At 42.1% G+C, this 23,614-nt stretch overlaps 1 protein-coding gene across 1 annotated transcript; it reads left to right on the top strand.

Moving 5' to 3' along the window:
* The first annotated feature begins 2,111 nt into the window (after positions 1-2,111).
* LOC147435295 (ferric reduction oxidase 6-like) lies at positions 2,112-6,564 on the top strand. Its single transcript, XM_086488367.1, has 8 exons — positions 2,112-2,495; positions 2,626-2,710; positions 2,824-3,117; positions 3,324-3,558; positions 3,703-4,045; positions 4,278-4,551; positions 4,655-5,532; positions 5,777-6,564. Exons 1-8 carry the CDS (start codon positions 2,312-2,314, stop codon positions 5,941-5,943), a joined length of 2,460 nt encoding a protein of 819 aa, XP_086344493.1. The 5' UTR covers positions 2,112-2,311; the 3' UTR covers positions 5,944-6,564.
* The last annotated feature ends 17,050 nt before the right edge of the window (positions 6,565-23,614 follow it).

The raw sequence follows: 23,614 nt of genomic DNA, 5'->3' as shown, positions 1-23,614 counted from the left end.
TTAAAAATCGCTCGCAAACATATAGACAACACCACGACGAGCCGTTTGGCAATACGGAAAGCCATAAAGCTTGCCCACAATGCATATGCATTGTAAGCAAGATCTATGGCTTGTCGTATTGCCAAACGGCTCGCCATGGTGCTATTTTAGGACTTGAAAACCGTTCGCGGACATATAAACAACACAATACCAAGCCGTTGGCAATACGGAGATCCATAGAGATTGCCCATAATGCATATGTGTTGTGGGTAAGCTTTATGGCTTGTCGTATTGACGAACGGATCGCCATTGTGTTGTTTTTAATATGCGTTGTGGGTAAGCTCTATAGCTTGCCGTATTGTCGAACGTAGCTTAGCATAACTTAACCTAATGTAGCTTTACCTAACCTAGCCTAACATAACCTAACGTAACTAAACCTAACGTAGATTAACTTAACCTAATCCGTTTTTTTAAATATGCGCTGTGGGTAAGCTCTATAGCTTGCCGTATTATCTAACGTAGCTTAACCTAACTTAACATAATGTAGCTTTACCTAACTCAGCCTAACATAACTTAACGTAACTAAACCTAACGTAGATTAACTTAACCTAACCTAACTTAATATAACTTAACCTAACATAGCTTAACTTAATCTAACTTAACGTATAAGATAACCTAACATAACCTAACGTATAACCTAACATAACAACGTAGCTTAATTTAACGTAACTTAATCTAATCTAACTTAACTTATAACCTAAACTTAACTTAAATCCATAAATCCCATCAACTACATAACTTGAAAAATGACATAATTCAATAAAAATTTCTTCAAAACAAGATTTTTTCATAAACTTAAACAAATTTTTTTCATAATTTAAAATAAAACTTCACATAACAAATCCTAATTTCTTTTAAAACATTGAAAGTTTAAAGCATGAAATTTTCTTTTCTTAATATACAAAGTAATTTAAATAAACTTAATATGCATTTAAAGGTTTGAGAACTCACATTCGTCCTATTTGAACAATGAAAGTTGTTGTAAAAGTCCTGTAACCTACAAAAACGCACACACAAACACAAAGTTAAACCTTAAATCCTAAATCTACAAGTAAACATGAAAAAAATCTTACCTTAGTGTTATGCGCTAACCCACAAGCAAAATTAGCACCTCTGACGGCGTGTATCGTAGTAGATCTGTGAGAGATGGTGAAGAGGAGAGCTTGAGATGTGACGCAAGAACTAAGAGAAATGCGCAGAGAAAGCCCTCGATTTCGGTTTAAAAATAGGGTGCCAATACACATTTACTAACCCCCACCAGAATCTAGGCAACCTCCAACGAGGCTTGAACCTCCGTCAGGCCTTGCCACACTGCTACATGCACCAAGAGAGACGTCCCATCTCTCACACTTGAGTGACTCTACATTGGTTCTTTTAAGTGTTGTAAGAGTGCTTAGGGGTGTGCACCTATAGGGGGTTCTACCGTAGAATGGTCGAAGGGTTAAAACCCCCGGGTTGCAGCCTTCTAATAAGAAGTTTAGGCCCTAGGGCTGGCCGCTGGTCCCTAGGAGTGTGCACCTATAGGGGGTTCCACGGTAGAATGGTTAAAACCAGGCTCAAGGAGCTAGCGGACGGCGTAAGAAGACAAGCAATTAACAATTACTTGTTTCCGTTATTAGTAATTACTTTATTAATAAGACAACCATCTTGTTTCCGTTATTAATAATTAGTTTATCTGCAGTACAAGGCTCATTCGGTGTCCTCGTGTGGCGGGCACAAGCTGACGGGCGCGTGTGTGCAGGGAATGGCTTCCTCATGCCGTACTCACACCCACAATCGCTACACACCTAGGCCTCGCTCCTCGCACAGCCGGGAAGCCGGGCTGCACAGATGCGCGGGGTCTCGCTCCAATCGATACGTCCACGTGTCCTTCGTCGGCCTGGCCACTGGCTGCGTGGACCGAAACCGAATCCGGATATCGATCGCTCAATATACCTCAGAAGAATAATGCTCGACTTTGGATGCGGGTCAACTGCGGGTGTACGTGGTCACCACAGAGAAGACAGATGCATGCTCGCTTCTCTTGGTCCATTCTGCCTCCGTATATAAGGCGCGAAGCAGGTAGTCGACGCTTCAGGTCAACCTGGGAGGTGCTCCCATAATCACATCCACTTCCAGCCTGCTCGCCACTTTTTTCACGCTACATCTATAATTGCAGTTATACGCTAGAACGGACAGTACTGGCGCTGAATGTGATGTGATCCCAGGAGTCGATCAACGGAGCAGCAGGAGGCGCACGCCAGACAGGCCGGGTACAATCTTCATTGCTATTATGGAGGCGCAGCTTCGTCTTCTCATCATCGCCAAGCATGCCCTGCAGAGCGTCATGTGCGCAGCTAGCCTCTTGTGGCTGTGCTGGTGGCTGGTGTCGTCGGAGCCCATGAAGGACCCCAAGTACTTCGACAGGCTCGAGGAGAGCAGGCCCTCTCGATTCTTTCGAGTGGATGGCAAATACGGTAAATATACATTTCTCCGATCACTTCTTATTGTATGTTGTATATGCTGCTCCTGCAGTTCTACGTCCCCTAAAGCGGTAAATTACTATAAGGACACAGTGACGCTGCTAATGATATTGTTGCATCGCAGGTCTGGTAATCATATATCAGGCCATGCCTGTCGTTGTGGTGGCGCTTCTCAGTTTCGGACTGATAGAGGTCAGGAAAAAAATCAAGTATGTGGACCAGCTGTCGCTCTCTGAATTCTACGGGAATATTGTAGTCATGATCGTAAACCAATGAAGAAAAGAAAATGTGTCATGGCATTGATTATTGCATCAACCTGCAGGTCCTTGGAGCGAAAAAGCGGCTCGGAATTTTCCGGAGCGTCCGGCGACAGTGGTAAGTGGGCGCAGTCCGCCCACGCTACCAGGCCCGCTCGCCCAAGCGTTGTCACGTACCCTTTGGTGGTCCGAACCGGGTGGTGGAACCCTTTCGGAGTGCTGACGGCGGCAGAGGCGCTCGCCATTGTAGGCGTGCTCTTTCTAGTGCTTTACAGCTATGGCCGCCTCACCAAACTGGACTTCAGGGAACTCGAAGAGAGATACCATTCTGATCCCAAGTTGAGCCTTACAAGGCCGCTGTGAGTCATAATATACGTCCTTCCTCTCATCATCGTGCATACAGTTAGTTGCCTTTATAAGTGTAGAACTGATGGCCCGGCGTGCCCCAGTTCAGCTGCCCACCATATAAGCATAGCTAGTAGGCGGGTCAGCTACTGCTAGCACTGCCCATACGTGTTTTAGTGCTGACGATACTAATTGGGTGGCGGTGAATATGGTGGTGCAGGAGTCTAGCAAAATTGAACCGAGCAGCAGAGAATTTAGGTCGAGCGGCGCTCATACCGTTTGCCTTGCTTTGGATCCCCGTGTCTCGAGGGTCTCCGCTGCTGCGGGCAATGAAGGTGCCGTACGAGCATGCGGTCAAGTATCACATCTGGCTGGCGGTCTCTGCGCTCACGCTCCTGACTGCACATAGTGTGCTCTACATCGTTTACTATTACGAGACGGACAGCGCGTATAAGGTAGGAGGTCTTGCAATATTGAGGATCGAATTAGGAGCAGCCTAATATAGATATTGTATATCATGATAATTAGAGCAACTGCTTACGAGAATCTAATTAGTTTGTCTTCACTGTCATGTCATGAACATATGATGGACTTGGTAGATACTCGAATGGGTGACAGAACGAGAGAGGTGCTCCTTGGTGGCAGGGCTGGTGGCTTGGCTAGCTGGGTTGTTGATGTGGGTAACCTCCCTCTCCTACTTCCGACGGAGGTGGTACGAGATCTTCTTCAGCGTGCACCACCTCTACGTGGTGTTTCTCCTCTTCTGGCTCTACCATGTCATGTATACCATTCACTTCTTCATTGTGCCGGTCCTTCTTTTTGTCATCGATCGCTTCCTGCGCATGGTTCAGTCGAGACAGTCCGTGGATGTGCTGTCCGCTACAGTGCTGGAGTCCGGTGCCATTCAGCTCCGCATTGCTACAAACCTTGAAAGCACTGGAGGTACGTACGCCGATAAAAATTCTGTAAATAGTCACGTAGCACGATCCTCTCAGAATAATTCGAGATTCTATGCATGATTACACCCAAAGTGGCATGTTAAAAGTGTGCAATATTGTGTGCAATCGCGTCAATTGAAAACAGCAAAAGGCCAAGTTTAAACCATACTAGTACTTATTCTCTTATAACCAAAGTCCTGATCGTCGTGTCTATTATTTTGATCTGCAACGTACAGGCTACCATGCATTGAGCAGTTGGTACCTTCGCTTTCCTAGCCTCTCCAAAGTAATGAAACTGCAATGGCACTTCTTCAGTGTCACGTCCACGCCTTTGGATGAGAAGCCTGAGCTCTCCATAGTGATCAAGCCTTTAGGAAAATGGACTAGCAGTCTCCACAGCCAGCTTCTCAAGTCTGCCGATGCCAGTGGTCGCACCGGAGGTGGTTGTCCTTTCTCTTTCAAAGCAGGAATTGAAGGACCTTATGGAGACGAGACAGACTTTTTTTTGAGGTACTGTGTGATTTACCGCTAGATTATTACTGGGTGGGTGTGTGTGTGTGTGTGTAAATAGACAATCAGCTCCACTCTAAACACGTTTTGAAATGCAATACAGGTACAAGACTCTTGTGCTTGTTGGAGGTGGCATTGGTCTCACTCCTTTGCTTGCCATGCTTTGCGACGTTCTACATAGACAGAGGCGTGGACAAGGCGCTGCCTCGTTGCCCACTTCCATCCACCTCTACCACTGTGTGCGAAAGCCGGAGGAGCTCTGCGTTCTCAACAGCATCGACCCCCACCAGATTTCACCTGGATATGAAAAGCGGGGGCTGCGCATACACGTCTCGGCCTTTGTCACCTCCGCCTCACTCTCTGATTATAGGCATATGCGCATGCTTCAGGCCTCAGGTGAGTATTCACTGCCAGATCCGTCCCTTCAAGAAACGCTTGACCTGGCCACCACAACATGGACTAGAGCAGGCAATGGAAAGAGTGATGATGTCGATGCGATGAATGGCCCTATCACCATTTCTCCTGCACGTACAAGGGGCATCAAAGGCATCTCGAGTGTGAGCACCAAAGGCAGGTCCAGCTGGGTGGCCGCCACAATATTGGCATCCATGGCGGGGTTCTACATTTTGTGGGGTCTTTCCAATGTGTACATCGTCAAGCATCTCCGAAATGACTTTCCAACCAACTTCACTCGTGCGCATATCGTGGTGGCATCCATGATACTTGGTACAACCATCTTCGGAGGTGTTATTGTCTTAGCTTGGTGGCTCTCTTCGACGAAGGCTTCCAGCAGTGCAACACCTCCTGACTCGCGAAAAGTTGGTATTGCGAGCAATTCTCCTTCTCCTGCTCCTCCTCATCATGACCAAGTTGCACACCAGCTTCAACCCATCGTCCGCACGCATCTGGATGAAGAAAACATAGCCGCCGCATCTCCTTGGAGTGGGACTCTCCGCCTTGGTGTCCGTCCATTATGGAGTGGTAAACACATCTCTCTGTCTCTCTCTCTCTCTCTCTCTCTCTCTCTCTCTCTCTCTTCTTTTTCTTCTTCTCTCTCTTGGATGTTGGGACCTAAAAGAAGTTCAAAATTATCTCCTCCCCTCTCCCCAAGGGCATCCATAGTTTCAAAAGCAAGAGTGAGTGTTGTTGAATTGGCATGAATTATAGTGTCCTCCACCACTTTTCAATACCTACTTGGATCACCCTCTTGTGTGTGTTATTGCAGATATATTCAACGCTCTCAACAAGGAGTACCACGACCAAAACATTGGCGTGCTGGTGTCGGGCTCCGAGGGAATGCAAGCAGATGTTGCCAAAGAGTGCCAAAGACACACCCGATTATTTGACACATCCAATGTTTTCCATTACCACGGTGTGAGCTTTGAGCTCTAGCTTATACAACACAAGTGCGTGGAGCGGCCACAAAGCAGCCATAATTAATGACGTCACTCGAGGGATCAAGCGCTCCTCTTCTCTTCAAGTCATCACTTGGCGGTAGCATATTAAGATGACCAACACTTCCAAAATGTGATACACATCCCCACGTACATACATATCTTATATATACCGTATGCATAGCCAAATTTTCGTGATGCACATACCTACACTCGCTATAATATGAGCTAGACCACCCTAATTTTGAGCTTTCATTCCCTTATACCCTTAAGATCACTGCTCACGGCATACATACGATTCAAAAGAACATACAACGAGCTCAATTATCCCTCTCAGCAGGAAGCTTACATGCAATGGATAAAATACTGTATTCTCAATGCAAGTGCTCCTTTACGATTGCAAGCTTTCAGGCATCTGAATGTTCAAAGTGTACCAACCATCTCTGCACGGAAGCTATATAGCCACTCATCCCGTAAATCCATTCATTCCACCTCCAACAACATTTAATATTTGTCTTAGCTGGCTTCTTTGTGAGCCAATCACAAGAACGTTAGGAAAATTTTCTACAAGAGAAAGGAGCCTCTTTTTTTACAATAATCTCAAGATTCAAACGGAAAACCAAAGAGGATTTTCATTTACCATCAAGTGGTTTAATAAATCCCACGTCGGACTAAATGGATGTTACTTTTTCCCTAATGGGAAAGTCTTATGGAAATATTTACCACATAAAAAGAAATATTTTCCATGATAGGATTATTATTTTTACATGTAGATATGACACAATTCCTCATAGAGAAAAGCTTAATGTAGAGATTTAAATATATTAAAAACATAAATGTATGTAAATGACAAATTTTCATAGGAACGAAAGGTTATTATAGAAATATTAACATTCCAGTAAAATAGCTCTTCTTAATGTGCCTATCTTAACACATTGGTAAAGTATCAATTTTTTTAATTTCAGGTTGAGTTTTAAACTCGCACATTGTTTTTTTAATTTAAAGACCTATTAGAATGAAAATTTCTCTACTAATCCCTTTGTCAAGTAGTAGCGCTAAAGTGATTGAATATCACATTGAAAAACCTGACTTTAATAGCTAATCATACCTATGCCCTTCTACATTATCCTTCTGCACCTACCATTTTGAAACCCTACATACGACCACAGGCAACAACACTTGACTATCGTCTCGATCCGCCTATGTAGTAGCCTCGCCTACTTGAAGCTTGTCGACTGTCTTTTTTCACAAAGGAGTCCGTGCTCCTCCTTTATCACTCAACCCCGTGTGCATGCATATTGATGTCTTCCTTTAAGCATACCCGGTCTAAGGTAGAGAGAGAGAGAGAGAGAGAGAGAGAGAGAGAGAGAGAGAGAGAGAGAGAGAGAGAGAGAGAGAGAGAGAGAGAGAAAGATTTGATTATTGTCCTTGAAGGTCAAATATGACTTATGGGACCAGAGGTACATGTGGCGTACTCCTAGCCAGGCCTTCTACATGCTCTTCTGCATTATCCTTGTGCATCTGCTATTTTGATACCCTACGACCACAAGCAAGAACAACTGACTATCATCTCCACCTATGTATTAGCCTCACCTGCTTGAAGCTCAACTGTCTATTGTCACGAAGGAGTCCATGCTCCTCCTTTATCACTCAACCCCTTGTGCATGCACATTGATGTCTTGCCTTAAGCATACCTGATCTAAGGTTCACACACAGACACACACACACACACACACACACACACACACACACACACACACACACACACACACACACACACACACACACACACACACACACACACAGAGAGAGAGAGAGAGAGAGAGAGAGAGAGAGAGAGAGAGAGAGAGAGAGAGAGAGAGAGAGAGAGAGAGAGAGAGAAAGAGAGAGAGATTTTATTATTGTCCTTGAAGGTCAAATATGACTTATGGGACCAAAGGTACATGTGACGTAGTATACACCAAGGACCAAGGTGATGAGAACTATAATGGAGAACACACATCATGGCTTGGAAAACAAAGTATGTAGGTTTAAGTTGTGGATGCAAATGTGAGGAAAACAAGTTCGAATGTGAGCAAAAGACGAGCACACTATCGATGTGTGGTACCTAGACTCCTAGCGTTGTAGTAAGCATAATGACCATAGCCAAAGGTTCTCTTGTCTATTTCCCCAATGCCCCATCTTGCATTGAAGGAAGTGGGCACTAATTTGAATGGCTATGATATTGTATATCATTGATAAGGTGCAGCTTCCTCTTTCAAGGAAGAACATCATGGTGTTTTAGTTGAAAAAAGTATGGGGTGTAATTTATGAAGTGTGACCCACCGTATTCCTTCCAAGTTGTGATACATTGTATGGATGGATAGCCTCTTTTTCTACAATAATCTCAAGATTTGAATGGAAAACCAAAGCGGATTTTCATTTACCATCAAGAGAAAAAGATGGTTTAATAAATCCCACGTTGGACTACATGGATGTTACTTTTTCCCTAGCGGGAAAGTCTTATGGAAATATATACCATATAAAAAGGAATATTTTCCATGATAGGATTATAAATCATGTAGAAGGTCAAATTTGACTTATGGGACCAGAGCTACATGTGACGTATTCCTAGGCAGGCCTTCTACATGCTCTTCTGCATTATCCTTGTGAATTTGCCATTTTGATACCCTACGACCACAAGCAAGAACAATTGACTATATGTAATAGCCTTGCCTGCTTGAAGCTCAACTGTCTTTGGTCGCGAAGGAGTCCGTGCTCCTCCTTTATCACTCAACCCCTTGTGCATACACATTGATGTCTTGCCTTAAGCACACATGGTCTAAGGTTCAGAGAGAGAGAGAGAGAGAGAGAGAGAGAGAGAGAGAGAGAGAGAGAGAGAGAGAGAGAGAGAGAGAGAGAGAGAGAGATTTTATTATTGTCCTTGAAGGTCAAATATGACTTATGGGACCAAAGGTACATGTGACGTACTATATGTGGGTTGATAAATGATTCATGGCACCAAGGACCAAGGTGATGAGAATTGTAATGGAGAACACACATTATGGCTTGGAAAGCAAAGTGTGTAGGTTTAAGTTGTGGATGAAAATGTGAGGGAAACAAGTTTGAATGTGAGCAAAAGACAAGCACACTATCCGTGTGTGGTACCTGGACTCCTAGCGTTGTAGCAAGCATAATGACCATAGCCTATGGTTCTCTTGTCTATTTCCCCAATGCCCCATCTTGCATCGAAGGAAGTGGGCACTAATTTGAATGGTTATGATATTGTATATCATTGATAAGGTGCAGCTTCCTCTTTCAAGGAAGAACGTCATAATGTTTTAGTTGAAAAAATTATGGGGTGTAATTTACGAAGTGTGACCCACCGTATTCCTTCCAAGTTGTGATACATTGTATGGATGGATAGCCTCTTTTTCTACAATAATCTCAAGATTCGAATGAAAAACCAAAGCTGAATTTCATTTACCATCAAGAGAAAAAGATGGTTTAATAAATCCCACATTGGACTAGATGGATGTTAATTTTTCCCTAATGGAAAAGTCTTATGGAAATATTTACCATATAAAAAGGAATATTTTCAATGATAGGATTACCATTTCATGTAGATGGTCAAATGTGACTTCTAGGACCATAGGTACATGTGACATACTCCTAGCCAGGCCTTCTACATGCTCTTCTGCATTATCCTTGTGCATCTCGAATTTTGATACCCTACGACCACAAGCAAGAACAATTGACTATTATCTCCGCCTATGTAATAGCCTCGCCTGCTTGAAGCTTGTCGACTCTCTTTTGTCACGAAGGAATCCATGCTCCTCCCTTATCACTCAACCCATTGTGCATGCACGTTGATGTCTTGTGGTTGGCTTCGGCAGTCCCTAACCATACTATGTGCTAAAATGAACCGTATGTCTCATACGACCCATTTTAGCATATATTATGGACCTTGATTTCCCATACCACATCGGATGGCTGGGAACATTATAGGGATGGGAGAATAGTGCTCATCCCCACTTGTGCAAAGTCTTGTGGCAATCCAATATGGTTTGGTTGTGGTCTTGAACCATACTATGCACATTAAGAATAGGTCATATCGCTCATACGGTCCATTATAGTGCATAGTATAGACTTTGACAACCCAAACCATATTGAATAGCTGTGAGACTTTGCATGAGTGATTAAATAGTACTCAACCCCACCCATGACAAGTTTGATGGCGATCCAATATGGTTTGAGAGGTCTTGGCCCATACTATGTGCTAAAATTTGTTGTATGAGCCATATGTCTCATTTAGCACATAGTATGGGCCATGATTGCACATACCATATCAAATGGCTAGTAAAAATTTTAGGGGTGAAAAAACTATACTCTTTCCCACTCATGCAAAGTCTTGTGGCCATCCAATATAGTTTGGGTATTCCCGGCCCATGCTATGCACTAAAATGGGTTTTAGGGTTCATACGTCCCATTTTAGTGCATAATTATATGGGCCTTGATTGCCCATACCATATCAGATGGTTGTGTAACATTGCAATAGTGAAGTATTGGTGATTACCTCCATCTAGAGAAAGTCTTGTGGCGATCCAATATCTTATGGGAGGTCCCTAACTATAGTATGTGCTAAAATGGACCGTATGTCTCACACGGCCCATTTTAGCACATATTATGGGTCCTAATCGCCCATACCATATTGAATGGCTATGAAAATTTACAGGGATGGAAGAATAATGCTCATTCCCACCAGTAAAAAGTCTTGTGGCCATCCAATGCGGTTTCAATGGTCTCAAACCATACTATGCACTAGAATGGGTTGTATGGCTCATACGGTCCATTTTAACACATACTATGGGCTTTGACCACCCAAACCACATCGAATAGCTATGAGATTTTTCACGAGTGAGTAATAGTACTCAAATCCTCCCATGCAAAGTTTTATGGCCATCCAATATGGTTTGAGAGGTCTCGACCCATACTATATGTTAAATTTTTTTGTATGAGCTATATGTCTCATTTTAGCACATAGTACGGGCCTTGACTGCCCATGCCATATTGGATGGATGGGAAAATTTTCAGGGGTGAAAATTTTATACTTTCCCCCACTCGTGAAAATTCTTGTGTCCATCTAATATAGTTTGGGCAATCTTGACCCATACTATGTGCTAAAATGGGCCGTATGGCTCATACGTTCCATTTTAGCGCATAATATGGACCTTGACCGCCCATACCATATCCGATGGTTTTGTAACATTGCAAGGGTGAAGAAATGATGATCACCTGCATCATGCAAAGTCTCACAATTCAATATGTTTTGGTAGGTCCCTAACCATACTATGTGCTAAAATGGCCGTATGTCTCACACGGCCCATTTTAGCACATATTATGGATCCTAATCACCCATACCATATCGAATGTCTATGAAACTTTGTAGGGATGAAATAATAGTGCTCATTCCCACCCTTAAAAAGTCTTGTGGCAATCTAATATGGTTTGGGTGGTCTCGAACCATAGTATGCACAAGAATGGGTCGTACGACTCATACGATCCATTTTAGCGCATAACATGGGCTTTGACCACCCAAACCATATTGAATTGTGAGACTTTGCATGAGTGAGGGAATAGTACTCAACCCCACCCATGCAAATTCTTATGGCCATCCAATATGGTTTGAGAGGTCTCGACCCACACTATGTGCTAAAATTTGTTGAATGAGCCATATATCTCATTTTAGCACATAGTATGGGCCGTGACTGCCCACACATAAGTGTGCTGGCTGGGAAAATTTGCAGGGGTGAAAAAATTATACTCTCCTTCACTCTTTAAAATTCTTGTGGCGATACAATATAGTTTGGGCAATCCCGACCCATACTATGCACTAAAATGTGTCGTATGGCTCATATGTCCCATTTTAGTGCATAATATGGTTAGGGACATAAGAGCTATACGACACATGTTTTCCGCCGTGAGCTACGTACGGCTTGTATCGATACGGAAGGTCCCGAACCCGTGTGCATAAGTAAACCAAATGCTATTTAAAAAAAATATTTCTTTTTGTGATCCAATAATATTTCAAATAAATAGAGTTTTATTATTAATTTTGAAAAATAAAAAATTACATAAAAATATATACATTTTTTGCTTAAATTACACTATGAAAATCTCCAAGTGTTTACCGCACTGTTTTACTACGTTTTGTAGAGAGAAGGTGCAAATTCAAGTAGAGAAACAAGAGAGAGGAGGGCGGGGGTATTTTTTGTGTTTAAAATATTACCAAGATAGTTTTCGCTATTATTATCAAGTTTAGTACCGCTGTTATTACTGCGTTTATTGCCGTTGTTATATTTGACAACCAAATTTAGCGCCTAAACTTTCAAATTCTGGCTTAAAATAAACATCCCCCCCCCCCCCCCAATCTCAAATTTTGGTGTCTCCCTCCTCTCAAAAAATATTTTAAAATATTGATTAAAATCTCAAATTTAAAAAAAAGAGAGAGAGAGAGAGAGAGAGAGAGAGAGAGAGAGAGAGAGAGAGAGAGAGAGAGAAAGAAAGAGAGAGAAAGAAAGAGAAAGAGGGGGGGGATATACGATTACACTTGGTTACAACTAAAATAATCACTCTCAATTGATTAACATAATTGAGCATATTCCCAAATTTAAAGAGAGGAAGAGGGGGGGGGGGGGGGGGGGGGGGGGGAGAGAGATGAATGGATTACACGACCAAAAAACTTCATAACTGCAAAATGTTTATGAATCATCTTCCAAAAGATCTCTACACGAGACATCATCCAATTCTAAGCCCATGGCTCCTAAATCAATAAAGAGAGAAATGGAATTATGGTTTGTGGTTGCATTGCCTTCATCATCTTTGAGTTCGTCATCCTCCATCTCATCATCTTCATCATCATGACAATCATTCTCGCTAAGACTTGCTACCGCCGGACTTGATTCATCAACCTCCCTCTCCTCTGTTTCCACCTCATCCAAAGAAGAAAACATAGCCGCCGCATCTCCTTGGAGTGGGACTCTCCGCCTTGGTGTCCGTCCATTATGGAGTGGTAAACACATCTCTCTGTCTCTCTCTCTCTCTCTCTCTCTCTCTCTCTCTCTCTCTCTCTCTCTCTTCTTTTTCTTCTTCTCTCTCTTGGATGTTGGGACCTAAAAGAAGTTCAAAATTATCTCCTCCCCTCTCCCCAAGGGCATCCATAGTTTCAAAAGCAAGAGTGAGTGTTGTTGAATTGGCATGAATTATAGTGTCCTCCACCACTTTTCAATACCTACTTGGATCACCCTCTTGTGTGTGTTATTGCATATATATTCAACGCTCTCAACAAGGAGTACCACGACCAAAACATTGGCGTGCTGGTGTCGGGCTCCGAGGGAATGCAAGCAGATGTTGCCAAAGAGTGCCAAAGACACACCCGATTATTTGACACATCCAATGTTTTCCATTACCACGGTGTGAGCTTTGAGCTCTAGCTTATACAACACAAGTGCGTGGAGCGGCCACAAAGCATCCATAATTAATGACGTCACTCGAGGGATCAAGCGCTCCTCTTCTCTTCAAGTCATCACTTGGCGGTAGCATATTAAGATGACCAACACTTCCAAAATGTGATACACATCCCCACGTACATACATATCTTATATATACCGTATGCATAGCCAAATTTTCGTGATGCACATACCTACACTCGCTATAATATGAGCTAGACCACCCTAATTTTGAGCTTTCATTCCCTTATACCCTTAAATTCAGTGCTCACGGCATACATACAATTCAAAAGAACATACAACGAGCTCAATTATCCCTCTCAGCAGGAAGCTTACACGCAATGGATAAAATACTGTATTCTCAATGCAAGTGCTCCTTTACGATTGCAAGCTTTCAGGCATCTGAATGTTCAAAGTGTACCAACCATCTCTGCACGGAAGCTATATAGCCACTCATCCCGTAAATCCATTCATTCCACCTCCAACAACATTTAATATTTGTCTTAGCTGGCTTCTTTGTGAGCCAATCACAAGAACGTCAGGAAAATTTTCTACAAGAGAAAGGAGCCTCTTTTTTTACAATAATCTCAAGATTCAAACGGAAAACCAAAGAGGATTTTCATTTACCATCAAGTGGTTTAATAAATCCCACGTCGGACTAAATGGATGTTACTTTTTCCCTAATGGGAAAGTCTTATGGAAATATTTACCACATAAAAAGAAATATTTTCCATGATAGGATTATTATTTTTACATGTAGATATGACACAATTCCTCATAGAGAAAAGCTTAATGTAGAGATTTAAATATATTAAAAACATAAATTTATGTAAATGACAAATTTTCATAGGAACGAAAGGTTATTATAGAAATATTAACATTCCAGTAAAATAGCTCTTCTTAATGTGCCTATCTTAACACATTGGTAAAGTATCAATTTTTTTAATTTCAGGTTGAGTTTTACTTGCACATTGTTTTTTTAATTTAAAGACCTATTAGAATGAAAATTTCTCTACTAATCCCTTTGTCAAGTAGTAGCGCTAAAAAGATTGAATATCACATTGAAAAACCGGACTTTAATAGCTAATCATACCTATGCCCTTCTACATTATCCTTCTGCACCTGCCATTTTGAAACCCTACATACGACCACAGGCAACAACACTTGACTATCGTCTCGATCCGCCTATGTAGTCGCCTCGCCTACTTGAAGCTTGTCAACTGTCTTTTTTCACAAAGGAGTCCGTGCTCCTCCTTTATCACTCAACGCTGTGTGCATGCATATTGATGTCTTCCTTTAAGCATACCCGGTCTAAGGTAGAGAGAGAGAGAGAGAGAGAGAGAGAGAGAGAGAGAGAGAGAGAGAAAGAGAGAGAAAGATTTGATTATTGTCCTTGAAGGTCAAATATGACTTATGGGACCAAAGATACATGTGACGTACTCCTAGCCAGGCCTTCTACATGCTCTTCTGCATTATCCTTGTGCATCTGCCATTTTGATACCCTACGACCACAAGCAAGAACAACTGACTATCATCTCCGCCTATGTAATAGCCTCACCTGCTTGAAGCTCAACTGTCTTTTGTCACGAAGGAGTCCATGCTCCTCCTTTATCACTCAACCCCTTGTGCATGCACATTGATGTCTTGCCTTAAGCATACCTGGTCTAAGGTTCACACACACACACACACACACACACACACACACACACACACACACACAGAGAGAGAGAGAGAGAGAGAGAGAGAGAGAGAGAGAGAGAGAGAGAGATTTTATTATTGTCCTTGAAGGTCAAATATGACTTATGGGACCAAAGGTACATGTGACGTACTATACACCAAGGACCAAGGTGATGAGAACTATAATGGAGAACACATTATGGCTTGGAAAACAAAGTGTGTAGGTTTAAGTTGTGGATGCAAATGTGAGGGAAACAAGTTTGAATGTGAGCAAAAGACGAGCAGTACACTATCGATGTGTGGTACCTAGACTCCTAGCGTTGTAGTAAGCATAATGACCATAGCCAAAGGATCTCTTGTCTATTTCCCCAATGCCCCATCTTGCATTGAAGGAAGTGGGCACTAATTTGAATGGCTATGATATTGTATATCATTGATAAGGTGCAGCTTCCTCTTTCAAGGAAGAACATCATGGTGTTTTAGTTGAAAAAAGTATGGGGTGTAATTTATGAAGTGTGACCCACCGTATTCCTTCCAAGTTGTGATACATTGTATGGATGGATAGCCTCTTTTTCTACAATAATCTCAAGATTTGAATGGAAAACCAAAGCGGATTTTCATTTACCATCAAGAGAAAAATATGGTTTAATAAATCCCACGTTGGACTACATGGATGTTACTTTTTCCCTAGCGGGAAAGTCTTATGGAAATATATACCATATAAAAAGGAATATTTTCCATGATAGGATTATAAATCATGTAGAAGGTCAAATTTGACTTATGGGACCAGAGCTACATGTGACGTATTCCTAGGCAGGCCTTCTACATGCTCTTCTGCATTATCCTTGTGAATTTTCCATTTTGATACCCTACGACCACAAGCAAGAACAATTGACTATATGTAATAGCCTTGCCTGCTTGAAGCTCAACTGTCTTTGGTCGCGAAGGAGTCCGTGCTCCTCCTTTATCACTCAACCCCTTGTGCATACACATTGATGTCTTGCCTTAAGCACACATGGTCTAAGGTTCACAGAGAGAGAGAGAGAGAGAGAGAGAGAGAGAGAGAGAGAGAGAGAGAGAGAGAGAGAGAGAGAGAGAGAGAGAGAGAGAGAGAGAGAGAGAGAGAGAGAGAGAGAGAGAGAGAGAGATAGAGAGATTTTATTATTGTCCTTGAAGGTCAAATATGACTTATGGGACCAAAGGTACATGTGACGTACTATATGTGGGTTGATAAATGATTCATGGCACCAAGGATCAAGGTGATGAGAATTGTAATGGAGAACACACATTATGGCTTGGAAAGCAAAGTGTGTAGGTTTAAGTTGTGGATGCAAATGTGAGGGAAACAAGTTTGAATGTGAGCAAAAGACAAGCACACTATCGGTGTGTGGTACCTGGACTCCTAGCGTTGTAGTAAGCATAATGACCATAGCCTATGGTTCTCTTGTCTATTTCCCCAATGCCCCATCTTGCATCGAAGGAAGTGGGCACTAATTTGAATGGCTATGATATTGTATATCATTGATAAGGTGCAGCTTCCTCTTTCAAGGAAGAACGTCATAATGTTTTAGTTGAAAAAATTATGGGGTGTAATTTACGAAGTGTGACCCACCGTATTCCTTCCAAGTTGTGATACATTGTATGGATGGATAGCCTCTTTTTCTACAATAATCTCAAGATTCGAATGAAAAACCAAAGCGGAATTTCAGTTACCATCAAGAGAAAAAGATGGTTTAATAAATCCCAGGTTGGACTAGATGGATGTTAGTTTTTCCCTAATGGAAAAGTCTTATGGAAATATTTACCATATAAAAAGGAATATTTTCCATGATAGGATTACCATTTCATGTAGATGGTCAAATATGACTTCTAGGACCAGAGGTACATGTGACATACTCCTAGCTAGGCCTTCTACATGCTCTTCTGCATTATCCTTGTGCATCTCGAATTTTGATACCCTACGACCACAAGCAAGAACAAATGACTTTTATCTCTGCCTATGTAATAGCCTCGCCTGCTTGAAGCTTGTTGACTCTCTTTTGTCACGAAGGAATCCATGCTCCTCCCTTATCACTCAACCCATTGTGCATGCACATTGATGTCTTGTGGTTGGCTTCGGCAGTCCCTAACCATACTATGTGCTAAAATGAACCGTATGTCTCATACGACCCATTTTAGCACATATTATGGACCTTGATTTCCCATACCACATCGGATGGCTGGGAACATTATAGGGATGGGAGAATAGTGCTCATCCCCACTTGTGCAAAGTCTTGTGGCAATCCAATATGGTTTGGTTGTGGTCTTGAACCATACTATGCACATTAAGAATAGGTCATATCGCTCATACGGTCCATTATAGTGCATAGTATGGAATTTGACAACCCAAACCATATTGAATAGCTGTGAGACTTTGCATGAGTGATTAAATAGTACTCAACCCCACCCATGACAAGTTTGATGGCGATCCAATATGGTTTGAGAGGTCTCGGCCCATACTATGTGCTAAAATTTGTTGTATGAGCCATATGTCTCATTTAGCACATAGTATGGGCCATGATTGCACATACCATATCAAATGGCTAGTAAAAATTTTAGGGGTGAAAAAACTATACTCTTTCCCACTCATGCAAAGTCTTGTGGCCATCCAATATAGTTTGGGTATTCCCGGCCCATGCTATGCACTAAAATGGGTTGTAGGGTTCATACGTCCCATTTTAGTGCATAATTATATGGGCCTTGATTGCCCATACCATATCAGATGGTTGTGTAACATTGCAGTAGTGAAGTATTGGTGATTACCTCCATCCACAGAAAGTCTTGTGGCGATCCAATATCTTATGGGAGGTCCCTAACTATAGTATGTGCTAAAATGGACGGTATGTCTCACACGGCCCATTTTAGCACATATTATGGGTCCTAATCGCCCATACCATATTCAATGGCTATGAAACTTTACAGGGATGGAAGAATAATGCTCATTCCCACCAGTAAAAAGTCTTGTGGCCATCCAATGCGGTCTCAATGGTCTCAAACCATACTATGCACTAGAATGGGTTGTATGGCTCATACGGTCCATTTTGACACATACTATGGGCTTTGACAACCCAAACCACATCGAATAGCTATGAGATTTTTCACGAGTGAGTAATAGTACTCAAATCCTCCCATGCAAAGTTTTATGGCCATCCAATATGGTTTGAGAGGTCTCGACCCATACTATATGTTAAATTTTTTTGTATGAGCTATATGTCTCATTTTAGCACATAGTATGGGCCTTGACTGCCCATGCCATATTGGATGGATGGGAAAATTTTCAGGGGTGAAAATTTTATACTTTCCCCCACTTGTGAAAATTCTTGTGTCCATCTAATATAGTTTGGGCAATCCTGACCCATACTATGTGCTAAAATGGGCCGTATGGCTCATACGTTCCATTTTAGCGCATAATATGGACCTTGACCGCCCATACCATATCCGATGGTTGTGTAACATTGCAAGGGTGAAGAAATGATGATCACCTGCATCATTGCAAAGTCTTGCGGCCATCCAATATGTTTTGGTAGGTCCCTAACCATACTATGTGCTAAAATGGCCGTATGTCTCACACGGCCCATTTTAGCACATATTATGGATCCTAATCACCCATACCATATCGAATGTCTATGAAACTTTGTAGGGATGAAATAATAGTGCTCATTCCCACCCGTAAAAAGTCTTGTGGCAATCTAATATGGTTTGGGTGGTCTCGAACCATAGTATGCACAAGAATGGGTCGTACGGCTCATACGATCCATTTTAGCGCATAACATGGGCTTTGACCACCCAAACCATATTGAATTGTGAGACTTTGCATGAGTGAGGGAATAGTACTCAACCCCACCCATGCAAATTCTTATGGCCATCCAATATGGTTTGAGAGGTCTCGACCCACACTATGTGCTAAAATTTGTTGAATGAGCCATATATCTCATTTTAGCACATAGTATGGGCCGTGACTGCCCACACATAAGTGTGCTGGCTGGGAAAATTTGCAGGGGTGAAGAAATTATACTCTCCTTCACTCTTTAAAATTCTTGTGGTGATACAATATAGTTTGGGCAATCCCGACCCATACTATGCACTAAAATGTGTCGTATGGCTCACATGTCCCATTTTAGTGCATAATATGGTTAGGGACATAAGAGCCATATGACACATTTTTTCCGCCGTGAGCTATGTACGGCTTGTATCGATACGGAAGGTCCCGAACCTGTGTGCATAAGTAAACCAAATGTTATTTAAAAAAAATATTTCTTTTTGTGATCCAATAATATTTCAAATAAATAGAGTTTTATTATTAATTTTGAAAAATAAAAAATTACATAAAAATTTATACATTTTTTGCTTAAATTACACTATGAAAATCTCCAAGTGTTTACCGCACTGTTCTACCACGTTTTGTAGAGAGAAGGTGCAAATTCAAGTAGAGAAACAAGAGAGAGGAGGGCGGGGGTATTTTTTGTGTTTAAAATATTACCACGATAGTTTTCGCTATTATTATCGAGTTTAGTACCGCTGTTATTACTGCGTTTATTGTCGTTGTTATATTTGACAACCAAATTTAGCGCCTAAACTTTCAAATTCTGGCTTAAAATAAACATCCCCCCCCGCCCCTCTCAAATTTTGGTGTCTCCCTCCTCTCAAAAAATATTTTAAAATATTGATTAAAATCTCAAATTCAAAAAAGAAGAGAGAGAGAGAGAGAGAGAAAGAGAGAGAAAGAAAGAGAAAGAGGGGGGAGGAGGAGGGGGGGGGATGTACGATTACATTTGGTTACAACTAAAATAATCACTCTCAATTGATTAACATAATTGAGCATATTCCCAAATCTAAAGAGAGGAAGAGGGGGGGGGGGGGGGGGGAGAGAGAGATGAATGGATTACACGACCAAAAAACTTCATAACTGCAAAATGTTTATGAATCATCTTCTAAAAGATCTCTACATGAGACATCATCCAATTCTAAGCCCATGGCTCCTAAATCAATAAAGAGAGAAATGGAATTATGGTTTGTGGATGCGTTGCCTTCATCATCTTTGAGTTCGTCATCCTCCATCTCATCATCTTCATCATCATGACAATCATTCTCGCTAAGACTTGCTACCGCCGGACTTGATTCATCAACCTCCCTCTCCTCTGTTTCCACCTCATCCAAAGTAGTAGGTGGAAGAGGTTCGAAGATAGTCTCCACTTCATTAGTGGAAAAAATGATTCTCCCCCGAGGTGTTACGAGAGTTATGAACCAAAATTTTGGTTGGTGGATTGCTGGGATATAGATGACCTATAAAATAGAAGCTCAAAGTTAGTAACATTGGTATAACTAATACTACAAGCAAATAAGAATAAGAAAGTTACATGTCACTCACTTGCTCACAATTGCACGGTAAAACTAAATTCTCATCCTCTCTGTGTGATGCACACTAGAGTCCACCATGTAGAGGCCATTCTCATGTCGTCTAGACACATTTGCAAACCACTTGCACTCAAAGATGAAGGTATGGAAGGTTCTAAAATTAACCTTTAGTATCCTTAATAGTTCCACAATACCTGGCTTCATCACCGTCTGTGTCAAAGTTGCCCATGATGACACAATCCATGGTGGTTCTACGCTCGTCAATGTGGCGCGTACAAAAGTGACAACCCTTTGACCACATAGAGTTAAATGAAAGGCACTACAAAATAGAAAAATATATTAATTTATGAAATACATATTAAAGATAATTTCAAGAAAAAAATTTACAATATGGTTTAGGTATTTGAGTACTCTACCTTTGGTATGCAGCCTCGTGCATACTCCCATTATCTGCTGGCGATGTCTTCTTTGCGCGCTTTTGCCTCAGTCATTCTCTCATTAATCCACTCTACACTAATGAGATATGGGAAACATGCAAGGTGTCTAGGCACTGGGGGTGCCCTCCTTCTTCCATGTGCTTGTTTCCATGCTTCCTTCTCTTGCAAACGCCTTGCCTTTGCCACTGATTCCACAAGTCCACCCACTTGGTCATAATCTTTGCATTGAGAATACAAAAGTTATTGACCACTTGGGATAGATTCATATCCATGTTAATTAGTTTCCCATTTCCACTTGGCAAGTGTGAAGTCATCCTTGCATCTTCCTCGTCTGACCACATGCGAGGCATTGAAGGATCAACTTGTGCCAAATACTCTGATATGTAAACAAATGCCTCTTGAATGATCCACCCTTCGGCCATACATGCCTCTGGTTGAGACCGCAGCCGCACAAAATCTTTGAGAGTCTTTAAAAACCTCTCTAAGAAGAAATCCATCGTGCGTGCACTACTCCACATATAGCAATCTCCTCCACAACGTGAACCAAGAGGTGAATTTGACTAAGAGGGACCGATTGAGGAAATGCATCTTCAATGGCACACACAGTTTCTGCTGCAAGTGTTTGAGTAGCAGGGATAGTATCTATTTTGATTTCCTTGGAGCTCACAAGTCTGCAAGAAAACACACAAGGATACACTCCTAGTTTGACAAGAATGCTCTCCTAGTTTGACAAGGATGCTCTCCTAGTTTGACAATAGCATCCCTGACTTTCTTGTCCTGACATATACACATACTCATCGGCAGAATGAACTACAATGTAAATCAAGGGATGGGAAAGTGAGTGATAGTCATATACACAAACTATAAATAGAATAGGGAGTATGAAGATTACTTGAAGCATCTTGTGCCAATCATGACTTCAACCCATAAAATTGAATGCTTCCACCCTTCTTCACTTTTGTAAAAGCTCCCTTTAGCGACCTCATGTATCCTATTGGTGTGCGAATAGAGGCAATGGTACCCTTCAACTTGTCTAATTATTCTTTGGATAGCATCCATGGTGCTTTAGGAAGCACAATCTTTCCATTTGGGGCACGACGTGGAGTAGCAGAGGTGGAGAGACGTTTTAAAAGCCTCAAATCCTCCCTCGCACCCAAAGAGTCCTTGCCAATAATGTGGTCCCATAGTGTTTGGACTAGATTCTTGAATATGTGCATGCGATCCAAGAGATGTATTTTTTAGTCCTTCTAATATGGAAGCCTTAAAAATATTGAATACCTTGACATACCTTTTGGTGGAGGACACAGAGCCGGATTGTTGTTGTAGTTTTTTTCCCAAATGGTGGCCCAATCTACCATCATGAGCTTTAGAGGGGTCTTCCCATTTGTTGGAGCCTTGTGCTTGTTATGCCATTGGGGTAAGAAACGATGATTGTTTGGATAGATTACCTTGCACAAGGAATTGGGCCTCTCCGTCACCAATTACGATGGCCTGCAAGTAGGACATGCATTGTGCCCCGATGTGGACAACCCTGCATACATATCATATGGTTAGAGAGATGAGTGAACTAAAGGGAGAGAGGGAAAGAGGGAGGGAGAGATAGAGGAAAGGGGGTTACCAAAAATCTCTCCAAGCCTAGGATAGTCATGCAAAATGGCCTCTCTCCCCCCCTTTGCAAGTGAGACATCGACAACAGGAATGCCTCTCCATAACTCCTCCAACTCCTCAATGGGGGGCTAGAGGTAGACATCAATATTTGACACTTTGTACTTTCCTGGCACAAGCAAGGAAAGAAGTATATTGCCCTTCTTGGTTGTCTCCCATGGTGGAATATTGTAGTTGACGATCACCACAAGCCAAGTGCTCCATGAAGTAGAATTAGTGCCAAAGGGGTTGACACCATCACTTGCTAACCCAAGCCTCAAGTGTCGAGGCTCCAACCCAAACTTTGGCCATTGAGTTTCGATGTGCCTCCATGCAGGTGAATCGGCAGGGACATGCATCATTCCATCATTTGAGCGATGGTTTGCGTGCCAAGCGAGAAGCTCTACGATAGACCTAATTTTAAACATGTGTTGGATGCGAGGAATTAATGGAAAATGTCTCAATACCTTGCGGAGTAGGTGCGCCCCGCTCACTCCTGTCTTGTATCGTGCCTCCCCGCACACGGGACATGAGGTAGCATGTGCATGCTCATTGCGGTATAGTATGCAAACGTTGATGCACGCATGGATGCGCTCATACTCCATTCCAAGTGCAGTGACATGTGATCTAGCTCGTCGACGATCTGGAGGCATGTGGTGATCTTCTAGCAACATTTTGCCCATCAAACTACAACAAACATGAGTATTAGTATAATTTCACGAAGACGGCACCATAAAGCGAGTGGAGAGTATATAAAAGCCACATTCCATAATTACAAAAGTAGTGCATTGACACTTCCATTACTCCAACCGAATTTTTCTTGCAAGTTGAGGACTTCCAACGATGCTCGGAGCACCGAGTACCATGCACCGTTGTAAAGAGGTGTTCAGGCACTTGTCATCAATCTATCCTCCATTTTGGTAGCCCATTTAGTGCAGGGCTGACAATCCTCCTCGCATACGTCCCGCTCATGAGCTAGTAACTCATCACACATGTCGAACATGTGCTCATCCTCTACCTCAAAGTGCGA

Source organism: Adiantum capillus-veneris, chromosome 18 (genome assembly GCF_014529385.1).
Source record: "Adiantum capillus-veneris isolate H3 chromosome 18, ASM1452938v2, whole genome shotgun sequence".
Classification (NCBI taxonomy): Eukaryota; Viridiplantae; Streptophyta; class Polypodiopsida; order Polypodiales; family Pteridaceae; genus Adiantum; species Adiantum capillus-veneris.
This window is presented reverse-complemented; position numbering and strand designations above follow the sequence as displayed.

Bases quoted from the DNA above. Each gene is read 5' to 3' on its own strand.
- LOC147435295 (XM_086488367.1), top strand. From the start codon at position 2,312: ATGGAGGCGCAGCTTCGTCTTCTCATCATCGCCAAGCATGCCCTGCAG. The intron at 4,046-4,277 runs GTACGTACGCCG...TGCAACGTACAG, and splicing joins AAACCTTGAAAGCACTGGAG to GCTACCATGCATTGAGCAGT. The intron at 4,552-4,654 runs GTACTGTGTGAT...AATGCAATACAG, and splicing joins GAGACAGACTTTTTTTTGAG to GTACAAGACTCTTGTGCTTG.